Here is a 16,114-nt window from a genome sequence, read left to right on the forward strand (position 1 = left end):
TTTTTGATCAAATTCCAACTTCCACAGTCACAAAAGGATTAAAAATATCCACCGGACTCTCAAAAGACTTATCAATACTCTCAATTAATGTGAATGGTTTAAATTGTCCTCTAAAGAGGCATAGGTTGGTGGACTGGATACAAAAACTCAAGCCAGATATCTGCTGCATCCAAGAATCACATCTTACATTAAAAGACAGATATAGACCCAAGGTGAAGGGATGGTCATCTATATTCCAAGCAAATGGAAAGCAGAAAAAAGCAGGCATTGCAATCCTGTTCGCAGACGCAATAGGCTTTAAACCAACCAAAATAATTAAGGATAAAGATGGACACTTCATATTGGTTAAAGGTCATACTCAATATGATCAGATCTCAATTATTAATATTTATGCACCCAACGACAACGCACCTCAATTTATAAGAGAAACTCTAACAGACATGAGCAACTCGATTTCCTCCACTTCCATAGTAGTTGGAGATTTTAACACCCCTTTAGCAGTCCTGGATAGATCCTCCAAAAAGAAGCTAAGCAAAGAAATTTTAGATTTAAACTCAACCATTCAACATCAGGACTTAACAGACATCTACAGAACATTTCATCCCCCAAAAACTGAATACACATTCTTCTCATCAGCCCACGGAACATACTCCAAAATTGACAACATCCTAGGCCACAAATCTAACCTCAGCAAATTTAAAAAAATACAAATCATTCCTCCCATCTTCTCAGACCATCATGGAATAAAAGTTGAACTAAATAACAATAGGAACCTGCATACCCATACAAAAACATGGAAGCTAAACAACCTTATGCTGAAGGATACATGGGTTATAGATGAGATTAAGAAAGAAATCACCATATTTTTGGAACAAAACAACAATCAAGACACAAATTACCAGAACCTCTGGGATACTGCAAAGGCAGTCCTAAGAGGGAAATTTATAGCACTGCAAGCCTTCCTCAAGAAAACAGAAAGAGAGGAAGTCAATAACTTAATGGAACATCTCAAGCAACTGGAGAAAGAAGAACACTTCAACCCCAAATGCAGCAGAAGAAAAGAAATAACCAAAATCAGAGCAGAATTAAATGAAATTGAAAACAAAAGAATTATACAACAGATCAATAAATCCAAAAGCTGGTTTTTTGAAAAGATCAATAAAATAGATAAACCTTTGGCCAACCTAACCAGGAAAAAAAGAGTAAAATCTCTAATTTCATCAATCAGAAATGGTAATGATGAAATAACAACAGACCCCTCAGAAATGCAAAAAATCCTTAACGAATACTACAAGAAACTCTACTCTCACAAATATGAAAATCTGAAAGAAATCGACCAATACCTGGAAGCACGCCACCTACCAAGACTTAGCCACAACGAAGTGGAAATGTTGAACAGGCCTATATCAAGTTCTGAAATAGCATCAACTATACAAAATCTCCCTAAAAAGAAAAGCCCAGGACCTGATGGCTTTACATCAGAATTCTACCAAACTTTTAAAGAAGAACTAGTACCTATACTACTAAACCTCTTCCAAAATATAGAAAAAGAAGGAATATTACCCCACACATTCTACAAAGCAAACATCACCTTGATCCGCAAGCCAGGGAAAGACCCAACAAGAAAAGAAAATTATAGACCAATATCACTAATGAATACAGACGCTAAAATGCTCAATAAGATCCTAACAAACAGAAGCCAACAACACATCAAAAAAAATTATACACCATGACCAAGTCGGATTTATCCCAGGGTCTCAAGGCTGGTTCAATATATGTAAATCTAGAAATGTAATTCAACACATAAACAAACTTAAAAATAAAGACCATATGATTCTTTCAATTGATGCAGAAAAAGCTTTTGATAATATCCAGCATCCCTTCATGATCAGAGCACTTAAGAAAATTTGTATAGAAGGGACATTTCTTAAACTAATAGAGGCCATCTACAGCAAACCCACAGCCAATATCATATTGAATGGAGTTAAATTGAAATCATTTCCACTTAGATCAGGAACCAGGCAAGGTTGCCCATTGTCTCCATTGCTCTTTAACATTGTAATGGAAGTTTTAGCCACTGCAATTAGGGAAGAAAAGGCGATCAAGGGTATCCACATAGGGTCAGAAGAGATCAAACTTTCACTCTTCACAGATGATATGATCGTATATCTCGAAAACACTAGGGATTCTACTACAAAACTTTTAGAAGTGATCAAAGAAAATAGCAATGTCTCAGGCTACAAAATCAACACCCATAAATCTGTAGCCTTTATATATACCAACAATAACCAAGCTGAACAAACAGTCAAGGACTCTATTCCTTTCACAGTAGTGCCAAAGAAGATGAAATATTTGGGAGTATACCTAACAAAGGATGTGAAAGATCTCTATAAAGAGAAGTATGAAACTCTAAGAAAAGAAATAGCCGAAGATGTTAACAGATGGAAAAACATACCATGCTCATGGCTGGGAAGAATCAACATTGTTAAAATGTCCATACTGCCCAAAGCAATATATAATTTTAATGCAATTCCTATTAAAGTTCATTGTCATACTTTAAAGATCTTGAAAAAATAATACTTCGTTTTATATGGAATCAGAAAAAACCTCAAATAGCCAAAACATTACTGTGCAATAAAAACGAAGCAGGAGGAATCACGCTACCAGACCTGAAACTGTACTATAAATCCATAGTGATCAAAACAGCATGGTACTGGCACAAAAGCAGAGAAGTAGATGTCTGGAACAGAACAGAGAACCAAGAGATGGATCCAGCTACTTACCATTATTTGATCTTTGACAAGCCAATCAAAAACATTCAGTGGGGAAAAGATTCCCTATTTAACAAATGGTGCTGGGTAAACTGGCTGGCAACCTGTAGAAGATTGAAACTGGACCCACACCTTTCACCATTAACTAAGATAAACTCTCACTGGATAAAAGATTTAAACTTAAAACATGAAACTATAAAAATACTTGAAGAAAGTGCAGGGAAAACTCTTGAAGGAATCAGCCTGGGTGAATATTTTATGAGGAGGACTCCCCAGGCAATTGAAGCAGTATCAAAAATACACTACTTGGACCTGATCAAACTGAAAAGCTTCTGCACAGCCAAGAACATAGTGAGTAAAGCAAGCAGACAGCCCTCAGAATGGGAGAAAATATTTGCAGGTTATACCTCCAATAAAGGTCTAATAACCAGAATCCACAGAGAACCCAAATTTATTAGCAAGAAAAGAACATGTGACCCCATTTCAGGGTGGGCAAGGGACTTAAAGAGAAACTTCTCTAAATAAGACTGATGCAAAATCTACAAACACATGAAAAAAAGCTCATCATCCTTAATCATCAGAGAAATGCAAATCAAAACTACTCTGAGATATCACCTAACCCCAGGAAGAGTAGCCCACATAACAAAATCCCAAAACCAGAAATGTTGGCATGGATGTGGAGGAAAGGGCACACTTCTACACTGCTGGTGGAATGCCCACTAATACGTTCCTCCTGGACGGATGTTTGGAGAATACTTAGAGACCTAAAAATAGACCTGCCATTTGATCCTATAATTCCTTTACTAGATTTATACCCAGAAGACCAAAAGTCACAATATAGCAAAGACATCTGTACCAGAATGTTTATTGCAGCCCAATTCATAATTGCTAAGTCATGGAAGAAACCCAAGTGCCCATCGACCCACGAATGGACTAGCAAATTGTGGTACATGTATACCATGGAATACTATGCAGCCTTAAAGAAAGATGGAGACTTTACCTCTTTCATGTTTACATGGATGGAGCTGGAACATATTCTTCTTAGCAAAGTATCTCAGGAATGGAAGAAAAAGTATCCAATGTACTCAGCCCTACTAAGAAGCTAAATTATAGCTTTCACATGAAGACTATAACCCAACTATAGCACAAGACTATGGGGAAAGGGCCAAGGAAGGGGAAGGGGGGGAGGTTTTGGTGGAGGGAGGGTAATGGGTGGGGCCACATCTATGGTGCATCTTAGAATGGGTACAGGCGATTGCACTAATGTACATAGCTATGATTTAACAATAAAATAAAAAAATTAAAATAAATAAATAAATAATAAAAAAAATAGATCTCACTGTCAGACATTCTGACTTAACTGGCCTGGGGTTTGGAACAGGCAGCATTTTTTCTTAAGGCTTTTCGGGTGATTCTGATATGAGGTCAGGGATGAGAACCACTGATTTAGTCCACTCCTTTCATTTCAGGCCAAACCCTGAGAGGAAGTATTTCCTATCCAGCTAGAGGGAGGCAGCTCATTCTAGAGTGGGAGTCGGCAGGGGAAATAAGAACACCCAGAGAAGAATCTTGGCACCCCTGGGCCCTCTGTTGGCCCCCCACTGCCTTACCCCCACACACACCTGGAATGTGTCCTTGGATGCCCGGTCAAAAACTTTGGAGCGGCTGGAGAGGAAGAGCACTTCTGTCTTGCCTTGCTCACCGTAGATCTGCATGTAGACACGGGCAGTGGTGCCTGCACCACCCACATCCCCTGTCCAAATCTCAACCTCATAGTGGACCACTGTGTGCACATGCCGGAGAAATGGGACATTTAGTGACAATAACTGTGACAATGACAGTAACAAAACAGACATTTCCTGTGCCTGGCCATTGTGTCTGGTGCTTCACAAGCATAATGTTATTTAATCTCCCTCCCCACAATACACTGCATAAGTACAATCATTCTTATTTTGCAGGTGGATAAACTGAGGCTTAGAGGAATTGAGTAGCTGGTGGCAACAGCAAACCCAAGCAATCCCATGCCCAGTCATCCACTTTAGCATATGTGTCCTTGGGACCCAGGAATGAGGAGTAGTCAATATACCAACTGGTACTCCCTGGTGTGTGGACACCTGCTATTATTTAAATGTTTGTCCCCTCCAAAACTCTGCTGAAATTTAATTGCTAATTTGACAGTATTATGAGGTGTGACCTTTAAGGGGTGATTACCCCTCAAGGGCTCCAGCCTTATGGGTAGGATCAGTGTCATTGTAAAAGGCTGAATTCTGCTCCCTCCTGTCCTCTCTTGTCTCCTTGACTTCCACTACATTGTAAAACAGCAGGAATGCCTCAGCAGACACCCACACCTTGATATTAGACTCCTCAGTCTCCAGAAATGTGAATCAATACATTTCTGTTCATTATAAGTTATCTAGTCTGTGATATTCTGTTACAGTATCACAACATGGAACAAGACTCTACCCTTGGGCAGATACCATGGGGCAGAAGGAAGCAAAGCTTGTGTGCTTGTTTCTTTTTCTTACTTTCAATAAAGGGTAAGGGGTTGGAACTATAGTGCTTATTTAAAATATAGAATCTTTCGAGCACTTTTACACTGTTGGTGGGATTGCAAAATAATATAGCCTCTTTGGAAAGATGTATGGAGAATCCTCAAAGAACTCAAAATGGACCTTCTATTTGACTGCACAATCCCATTACTAGATATCTACCCATTTTATCATAAAGACATTTGCACTAGATTGTTTATCACAGCTCAATTTATAATTGCTAAGATGTGGAATCAACCCAAGTACCCCTCAACCCAATAATGGATTAATAAACTGTGGTATATATGTATCATGGAATACTATTTAGCCATAAAAGAGGCTTTACATCTTTTGTACTAACTTGGATAGAGTTAGAGAACATTCTCTTTAGTAAAGTATCACAAAACAGAAAAGCAAGTATCCAATGTATTCAATACTAATATGAAGCCAGGAGATGAATGGACCCACACAAGAGAAAAACTCACTTGAATTCAAATTGGGGGTGGGGGGAGGCAAGGAGGGAGGGAGATTGGTGTCCTCCTGCTTGGGTACAATGTAAGGGTATACAGCACACCTCCTGGCTTTGGGACACAACTACAACAGAGACCTTACCTAAAAAAGGCAAAGATTATAACCTAATCCTAATTAATGTAGCCTCACATTAATCTGAAATGAAAAAAATTATATATATAGGCACCTTTCAGATGATACCAATGGATACAATTCACTGACAGAGTTGTTTATATTACGAAGTGATACTTTATCAAGATGTGAGAAGGTAAAAATGTGCTACACGTGTGCACCAGCAGAAGCCACTTCCCAGTGGGCAGCAAAATGTCTTCCTAAAGAACAATTGGATCATATTCTTCTCATGTGATTATTAAAAGACCTGTGCTCTCAGCAATACTATAAGACAACATGATTTTTTTTTTCCAAGTAATGATGGTTACTTTCAACAAGATGATCTTCCATTAACATGGCAATGTGACATACTCCAGTTTTTCTTCAAATCATTTCAACTCTTTCTCCTTTTACCACAGCAATGTGAGAAATTGGGGGCTGAAAAATAAGAGGATTGGCAGAGAGAATGAAGAAATTGAACGAGAGTTACTAGACTTGTTGTCCAGGAGTGAGGGTGGGATGGAGCCAAGATAGCAGGGGGAGCTGTGAGGGTGGGCATCCTAATGGGGTACCCAGGGGACAACTGCCTTTGTTAGGTAAGCTCACTTCCTTGATTCTCTCGGTTTTCAGAAAAACGGGCAGTCAAGATTATAAAAATTCAGGAAGAATAACAATGAACATTTAGATAAAAAGAATAAGTTAATAGAAAATTACACATGGTGGTCTAAAATAAAATATTCAACAGCAAGTATAAAGTCAAGGGCATCTAAAAACAAAAAGGAAATTCCTCAAGAACAAAAAGTCAAGTGACAGAGAAAGGTAAGAAAATGAGAGTAAATTCAGTATCTAATTAAGAGTTCAGTTCTAGAGAGAACGGATGAAATAGACAATGGGAAATCATCAGAGAAATAATATTTAAAAAATGCTTTTATAGGGGAGATCAAGAAGATGGCGGCCGAGTAACAGCTTCCTTGCATCTGGGCACTGTGAGTCTGGGGAGATAGGACTCCAGGCATCTCTGGCTGGTGGGATCTGCCTTTCATCACCGCTGTGAGGATACAGAGAGTCAGCGAGAGACTTCTGGACCCCAAGAGGAGGACTAAAACAGTGGAAAACTGGCAACTGGTCGCGTGTGTTCAATCGGCCTAAACCCGCCTGCAACTGTAAGTTCAGTGGCAGCGAGACTGCAAACCAGAAAGGCCTTACCTGGGAACTGTTTTAGTGTCTTTGGACTTGGCACTCAGTTGAACTGCCCTGGGGAGAGCCTGAGCGGGAGTGCAGAGAACTTTGGCCGTTATCTAGAGCCCCAGTCTGAGCCGCTGAGCCAGGCGGAGCTAATAGTGTTTGGCTGTGGGCTACAGGGAGACATTCTGAGTGATCTACCCTGGCAAGCTCCGCCCTCAGGGTCGCAGAGCTAGAATCGAGTGAGAGCTGGTAACCCAGCAACCAAGTAGCCTAAGGGTGGGGTCTGAGCCACCTTGCAGCCCTAACCCTCAGGGGCAGAGTGAGACCAGTTTTGGCACACTGGGTAAGTGGATAGCCACCTCAGCAGTGATTCCAGTGACAAGCACTTTCCTGGGAAAGCTTCTGCTCAGCAAGTTTACAAGTTCAAAGTGCCTTTTAAGTGGGTTGAAGAGAGATTTAGGGTGTCTACCTGCTGGGGTTTGAGAAATCAGCAGCCTCCAGTCGTATCAGAACTGTGATTAACATCTCATAGCCCAGAAGACCACGTATTGCCCAGACAATATTCAACAACATATACATACTGCTTTGTTTTTGGTTGTGGTTTTTTTTTTGGTGTTTGTTTTGTTTTTTTTTGTTTGTTTATTTTGAGGTTGTTGATGTTGCTTTGTTTTTTAATTTCAACCTTTTTCGTACAGATCTTTTTTCTTTCTCAATTTTTCTAGTTCAATTATAATTTCCCATTGCTGCCCTTTTTTAATAACTAGAACTTCATTTTTGCTAGTGTTTCTACCGCTATCATTTGGTTTTTCACCCAATTTTATCCCATAAAGTTTTCTGCTTGCTTGTTTTGGTTTGATTTCTAGCATTTTTGTCTTTCCTCTCCACTTGGTGGAGGTGGGGTACTGTGTCTGATCAGGTTAGCAAAGAGCTGCTGACCTCAAGGGAACCACCCAACTGGGCACCCCCAGAAAGTGGTTTATTTTTTTTCAGGTTGTGTCAAAGTACCCTACTGTACACCTATATTGCTGTGTCTCCCTCTTTCTGTGCCTCTCTTCTTTTTGTCAATATTCCATTCACACACCCCCTCTCCTTTCCCTATTTTTTTTCTTTTCACTCAGTCCTCCTTCCTTTCATCCCTTTCTTGCTCTTCAACCTTCTCACCCTTCTGGTCCTGTACCAAAAGGACTCATCTAACCCTTAGTCCACAGGCACGAGAACTTAAAGAGCAAGAGGAAGTGAAAGGAAAATTAGGGCAAGGAAACAGATTAAAGAAATCACCCATGAGGAAGAATCAGCAGAAAACTCCAGGCAACATGAAGAACCAGTCTAGAACAACTACACCAAGGGACCATGAGGCAGCTACTGCAGAGGATTCCACCTATAAAGAAATGTTAGGAATGACAGAAAGGGAATTTAGAATACACATGATGAAAACAATGAAAGAAATAATGGAAATAATGAAGGAAACTGCTAATAAAGTGGAAAATAACCAAAAGGAAATCCAAAAACAGAATCAAATAAGAGATGAACGATATGAAGAATATAAAAAGGATATAGCAGAGCTGAAGGAACTGAAACAGTCAATTAGGGAACTTAAAGATGCAATGGAAAGTATCAGCAACAGGTTAGACCATGCAGAAGAAAGAATTTTGGAGGTAGAAGACAAAGTTCTTGAGATAACTCAGACAGTAAAAGACGCAGAAAAGAAGAGAGAGAAAGCAGAATGTTCACTGTCAGAATTATGGGACTTTATGAAGCGTTCCAACATACGAGTTATAGGAATTCCAGAAGGGGAAGAAGAATGCCCCAGAGGAATGGAAGCCATACTAGAGAATATTATAAAAAATTTCCCAAATATCACCAACGAGTCTGACACACTGCTTTCAGAGGGATATCGGACCCCAGGTCACCTCAACTCTAACCGAGCTTCTCCAAGACACATTGTGATGAACCTGTCCAAAGTCAAGACAAAAGAAAAGATTCTGCAAGCTGCCAGGAGTAAGCGCCAGTTGACCTACAGGGGCAAATCCATCAGAGTGACTGCAGACTTCTCTAATGAAACTTTCCAAGCAAGAAGACAATGGTCATCTACCTTTAATCTACTTAAACAGAACAATTTCCAGCCCAGAATTCTGTACCCTGCTAAGCTAAGCCTAAAAATTGATGGAGAAATCAAATCATTTATGGATATACAAACATAGAAGAAATTCGCCACAACAAGACCAGCTCTACAGGAAATACTTCAACCTGTTCTGCACACTGACCACCACAATGGATCAGCAGCAAAGTAAGAACTCAGAAATTGAAGGACAGAACCTAACCTCCACACTGATGCAAAAGATAAAACTCAGCAATGGACTCTCACAAAATAAGATAAATAGAATACTACCACACTTATCAATTATCTCAATAAATGTTAATGGCTTGAATTCCCCACTGAAGAGACATAGATTGGCTGACTGGATTAAAAAACACAAGCCATCCATTTGCTGTCTGCAAGAAACACACCTGGCTTCAAAAGACAAATTAAAGCTCCGAGTCAAGGGTTGGAAGACAATTTTTCAGGCAAATGGAATTCAGAAGAAAAGAGGAGTTGCAATCTTATTTTCAGATACATGTGGATTTAAAGCAACTAAAGTCAAAAAAGACAAAGATGGTCACTTTATATTGGTCAAGGGAAAAATACAAAAAGAAGACATTTCAATTCTAAATATTTATGCACCCAATTTAAATGCTCCCAGATTCTTGAAGCAGACCTTACTCAGTCTGAGCAATATGATATCTGATAATACCATCATAACAGGGGACTTTAACACTCCTTTACAGAGCTGGACAGATCCTCTAAACAGAAATTAAACAAAGATATAAGAGACTTAAATGAGACCCTAGAACAACTGTGCTTGATAGATGCATATAGAACACTCCATCTCAAAGATAAAGAATATACATTCTTCTCATCACCCCATGGAACATTCTCCAAATAGATCATATCCTGGGACACAAAACAAATATCAACAGAATCAAAAGAATTGAAATTTTACCTTGTATCTTCTCAGATCATAAGGCACTAAAGGTGGAACTCAACTCTAACAAAAATGCTCGACCCCACACAAAGGCATGGAAATTAAACAATCTTCTGTTGAATAACAGGTGGGTGCAGGAAGAAATAAAACAGGAAAGCATTAACTTCCTTGAGCATAACAACAATGAAGACACAAGCTACCAAAACCTGTGGGATACTGCAAAAGCAGTTTTGAGAGGAAAATTCATCACTTTAGATGCCTACATTCGAAAAACAGAAAGAGAGCGCATCAACAATCTCACAAGCCATCTCATGGAATTGGAAAAAGAAGAACAATCTAAGCCTAAACTCAGCAGAAAAAAGAAATATCCAAAATCAAATCAGAGGTCAATGTAATTGAAAAGAAAGAATCATTCAGAAAATTAATGAAGCAAGGAGTTGGTTTCTTGAAAAAATAAATAAAATAGATAAACCATTGGCCAGACTAACGAGGAATAGAAAAGTAAAATCTCTAGTAACCTCAATCAGAAATGATGAAAGGGCAATAACAACTGATCTCACAGAGATACAGATAATCTCTGAATACTACCAGAAACTCTATGCCCAGAAATTTGACAATGTGAAGGAAATGGATCAATATTTAGAATCACTCCCTCTTCCTAGACTTAGCCAGGAAGAAATAGAGCTCCTGAACAGACCAATTTCAAGCACTGAGATCAAAGAAACAATAAAAAAGCTTCCAACCAAAAAATGCCCTGGACCAGATGGCTTCACACCAGAATTCTATCAAACCTTCAAGGAAGAGCTTATTCCTGTACTGCAGAAATTATTCCAAAAAATTGAGGAAGAAGGAATCTTCCCCAACACATTCTATGAAGCAAACATCACCCTGATACCAAAACCAGGAAAAGACCCAAACAAAAAGGAGAATTTCAGACCAATCTCACTCATGAATATAGAAGCAAAAATTCTCAACAAAATCCTAGCCAATAGACTACAGCTTATCATCAAAAAAGTCATTCATCATGATCAAGTAGGCTTCATCCCAGGGATGCAAGGCTGGTTTAACATACGCAAGTCCATAAACGTTATCCACCATATTAACAGAGGCAAAAATAAAGATCACATGATCCTCTCAATAGATGCAGAAAAAGCATTTGATAAAATCCAGCATCCTTTTCTAATTAGAACACTGAAGAGTATAGGCATAGGTGGCACATTTCTAAAACTGATTGAAGCTATCCATGACAAACCCACAGCCAATATTTTACTGAATGGAGTAAAACTGAAAGCTTTTCCTCTTAGAACTGGAACCAGACAAGGTTGTCCTCTGTCACCTTTACTATTCAACATAGTGCTGGAAGTTCTAGCCAATACAATTAGGCAAGACAAGGAAATCAAGGGAATCCAAATGGGAGCAGAGGAGGTCAAACTCTCCCTCTTTGCTGACGACATGATCTTATACTTAGAGAACCCCAAAGACTCAACCACAAGACTCCTAGAAGTCATCAAAAAATACAGTAATGTTTTAGGATATAAAATCAATGTCCAGAAGTCAGTAGCCTTTGTATACACCAATAACAGTCAAGATGAGAAGCTAATTAAGGACACAACTCCCTTCACCATAGTTTCAAAGAAAATGAAATACCTAGGAATATACCTAACAAAGGAGGTAAAGGACCTCTATAAAGAAAATTATGAAATCCTCAGAAAGGAAATAGCAGAGGATATTAACAAATGGAAGAACATACTATGCTCATGGTTGGGAAGTATCAACATTGTTAAAATGTCTACACTTCCCATAACAATCTCCCTATTCAATGCCATTCCTATCAAAATACCAACATCATACTTTCAAGATTTGGAGAAAATGATTCTGCGTTTTGTATGGAACTGGAAAAAAAACCCGTATAGCTAAGGCAGTTCTTAGTAATAAAAATAAAGCTGGGGGCATCAGCATACCAGATTTTAGTCTGTACTACAAAGCCATAGTGGTCAAGACAGCATGGTCCGGGCACAAAAACAGAGACATAGACACTTGGAATCGAATTGAAAACCAAGAAATGAAACCAACATCTTACAACCACCTAATCTTCAATAAACCAAACAAGAACATACCTTGGGGGAAAGACTCCCTATTCAATAAATGGTGTTGGGAGAACTGGATGTCTACATGTAAAAGACTGAAACTGGACCCACACCTTTCCCCACTCACAAAAATTGATTCAGAATGGATAGAGGACTTAAATTTAAGCCATGAAACAGTAAAAATCCTCAAGGAAAGCATAGGAAAAGCACTGGAAGATATTGGCCTGGGGAAAGACTTCATGAAGAAGACTGCCATGGCAATTGCAACAACAACAGAAATAAACAAATGGGACTTCATTAAACTGAAAAGCTTCTGTACAGCTAAGGAGACAATAACCAAAGCAAAGAGACAACCTACACAATGGGAAAGGATATTTGCATATTTTCAATCAGACAAAAGCTTGATAACTAGGATCTATAGAGAACTCAAGTTAATCCACATGAGAAAAGCCAACAATCCCATATATCAATGGGCAAGAGACATGAATAGAGCCTTTTCTAAAGATGACAGATGAATGGCTAACAAACACATGAGAAAATGTTCATCATCTCTATATATTAGAGAAATGCAAATCAAAACAACCCTGAGATATCATCTAACCCCAGTGAGAATGGCCCACATCACAAAATCTCAAAACTGCAGATGCTGGCATGGATGTGGAGAGAAGGGAGTACTTTTACACTGCTGGTGGGACTGCAAACTAGTACAACCTTTCTGGAAGGAACTATGGAGAAACCTCAAAGCACTCAACTAGACCTCCCATTTGATCCTGCAATCCCATTACTGGGCATCTACTCAGAAGGAAAAAAATCCTTTTATCATAAGGACACTTGTACCAGACTGTTTATTGCAGCTCAATTTACAATCGCCAAAATGCGGAAACAGCCTAAATGCCCACCGACCCAGGAATGGATTAACAAACTGTGGTATATGTATACCATGGAATACTATTCAGCTACTAGAAAAAATGGAGCCTTTACATTCTTTGTATTAACCTGGATGGAAGTGGAAGACATTATTCTTAGTAAAGCATCACAAGAATGGAGAAGCATGAATCTTATGTTCTCAATTTTGATATGAGGACAATTAATGACAATTAAGGTTATGTTGGGGGGAAGCAGAAAGAGGGACGGAGGGAGGGGGGTGGGGCCTTGGTGTATGTCACACTTTATGTGGGCAAGACATGATTGCAAGAGGGACTTTACCTAACAATTGCAATCAGTGTAACCTGGCTTATTGTACCCCCCAATGAATCCCCAACAATAAAAAAAAAAGAAAAGGAAAAAAAAATAATAATAAATGCTTCTGTACTGAAGAAGCCCATGAATCTTCAGGACAATGAGTGTAAGTAATATTTTAAAAGGCAGTGAGAGCATCCTGAATTTTCAGAGTGGCAGGGATAAGGACAAGAACCTATAAGCTTTTAGACAGAAAAGAAACCAAAGAGTTGGATAGCAGAATGGCATCAGACTTCTCAGCTGCAATGATGGGAGTGAGAAGACAATAGAATAGTTCTTTCTAAACTCTAGGGGAGAATGAATTCTAACTCAGAATTCCATAACAAGCCAAACTATGAACCACTTTTGAGAGTTAGCTAATGACACTTGCAGATGTGAAAGGTCTGAACATTTATTTTCTGTGCACCTCTTCTCAGGAAGCTATTAGTAAAGAATGTGCTCTAGGGAAATGAGGGACTAAACCAAAGAAGACATGGAATCCATGGAACAGGAGATCCAACCCAGTATAAAAAAAGAACAGAATTTCCAGAAAGATGGTAAAAAGAAGTTTCCAAAGGCAAAGTATATGGCAGCCTGGGGAACAGGATAGAAGGCTCCCACAAGAATGTTTAAGGGGGGCTGGCATGGTGGCTTGTGCCTGTAATCCCTGCACTCTGGGAGCCAGAGGTGGGTAGATCGCTTGAGCTCAGAAGTTCAAGACCAGCATGAGCAAGAACGAGACCCCATCTCTAAAAATAGGTGGGTGTTGTGGCAGGCTCCTGTAGTCCCAGCTACTCAGGAGGCTGAGGAAAGACAATTGCTTAAGCCCAGAGTTTGAGGTTGCTTTGAGCTATGATGGCATGGTACTCTACCAAGGATGACAGAGTAAGACTCTGTCTGAAGAAAACACAAATAAATAAAAATAAAATAAAAAGAGTATTTAAGGGGGAAAGGGAAAGTGGAAAGGAAATCTTAGGGATTCCCATTGGGGATGAACCTCTGATCTACTGGAGATTTAGAGATAAGAGTATGTTATAGACTGATTTGTGTTTCCCTCCAAATTCTTGTGTTGAAGCACCAACTCCCAGTAACTCAGAATGTAACCACATTTGTAGACAGGACCTTTAAAGAGGTGACTAAGTTTAAATGAGACCCTTCAAGGTGGGTTCTCATCCAATCTGACTGGCATCAGAATAGGAAAAAGAAATGTGGACACAGAGAGACACCAGGAATGTGCTTGCAGTAAGAAGGAACCATGTGAACACTCAGTGAGAAGGCAGCTGCTGGGAGCCCAGGAGTTACTTTGTTATGCAGCCCTCACAGACTAACACAGAAAGTGAGGGGTACAGAGAAAACTATACAAATGAGGAATGGGATCATTAATTTCAGAAAAAAAACAAAAAGTTGCACAAAAAATGAGACTCAATTATCCTACACTAGGTGACTCAGCAGTGAATAATATTTATATGGTTGTAATAATGTAAAAATCGAACATTGATTTGATTACACTGAAGGCGGGAAGGAAGGGGTGTGTGTGTGTCTGTATGTGAGTGAGTGCACTCACATGAGGACCCATATAAGTGCCTATGTGTGTTAAAAGGGCTAAATCCTTCTCTTTCATAGTAGGAAGTCAATAGATAATGTTTAAAACTGAATTTTTTAAAATGATAAGCATATTATTTCAAAACATGGGGTTAAATTCCAAAGGAAAACTTTGAAGTGATTAAAGTGGTTACCTCCAAATAAGGGGGTAGGGTAGGTGAAAGAAGTAGACAAGGGAGCTTTTGCTTTTTTATCATTATCTCCTTGATACCCCTCTGGTGGAATACGAGTTTTAATTTATAAAAAGAGGGGGGAAAAACCCAGGCATATGCCCGAGGTATGAAAAGGGGTTCCATTGGGCAAATGAGTGCCACTTCTGGTTTGATAAGAATGGAACACCTTTACAGCTGGGAAACTATCAGTCGGGCTGAACCCAGAGTCCACTGGCAAAAAACACAAGCACGGGGATTTAAACATCCTATTTCCTATGGAAAACCTGATATGTCCAAACGGGAACCTGATAATGTGCTAACCTGGTAATGTGCTACACTTGGGGTCAAGGTTTTGCTAATATCATTACAGAACAGCAAGAGAAGTGGTGGCTGCCTGGCCGCTGGATCAAACCTCGACATGAGCAAGAGACCTTGCCAGTCTTAAAGATTTTCTAAGTAACATCTAATTATATGTCTCTAAATGTTGATTTGATGTATAGCAAAACACATCTGGAACTAATGTTGCTTGTTTATGTCATCTTCTGCAATAATTTGTCTTGGCAGGTCAGTCTTATACTACACATAATTTAAGTTTGATGCAATTTAAACATAACAGGAGGCTTAAAATGTTCTATTATATATTAGATACCACAATGAGTAGCTAAGAGAAATTGTGTTAGGTAGTTATAGTGTGTGTGGTTCTAAAGAAATAAGACAGTATATGCAAATGACACTTTCATTAAATGGTTCAAATTGTTTATATAATTTATATAGCTTAAACCCAGCCTTTCAAAGGTACCATTATTTTCATTCACTGTGAAACCTGAATCAATCTCCTGTGAGGAACCTCTAACTGCCCCCCATATCATCCTCCAGTATCAGCAGGAAGTAGTTTGGAGCGGTCAGCGACCTTTTTCCCAAGGGCAG

General features: G+C 39.1%; 1 protein-coding gene across 1 annotated transcript in view; it reads right to left on the reverse strand.

Moving 5' to 3' along the window:
- LOC128571793 (lipoxygenase homology domain-containing protein 1-like) overlaps nt 1-16,114 on the reverse strand; it is a 55,516-nt gene that overhangs the window by 11,871 nt on the left and 27,531 nt on the right. The window contains exon 7 of the mRNA XM_053571493.1: nt 4,394-4,554. Coding sequence (XP_053427468.1) covers nt 4,394-4,554 — 161 coding nt within the window. The remainder of the gene's footprint in view (nt 1-4,393; nt 4,555-16,114) is intronic.

Source organism: Nycticebus coucang, chromosome 19 (assembly GCF_027406575.1).
Source record: "Nycticebus coucang isolate mNycCou1 chromosome 19, mNycCou1.pri, whole genome shotgun sequence".
Taxonomy (NCBI): domain Eukaryota; kingdom Metazoa; phylum Chordata; class Mammalia; order Primates; family Lorisidae; genus Nycticebus; species Nycticebus coucang.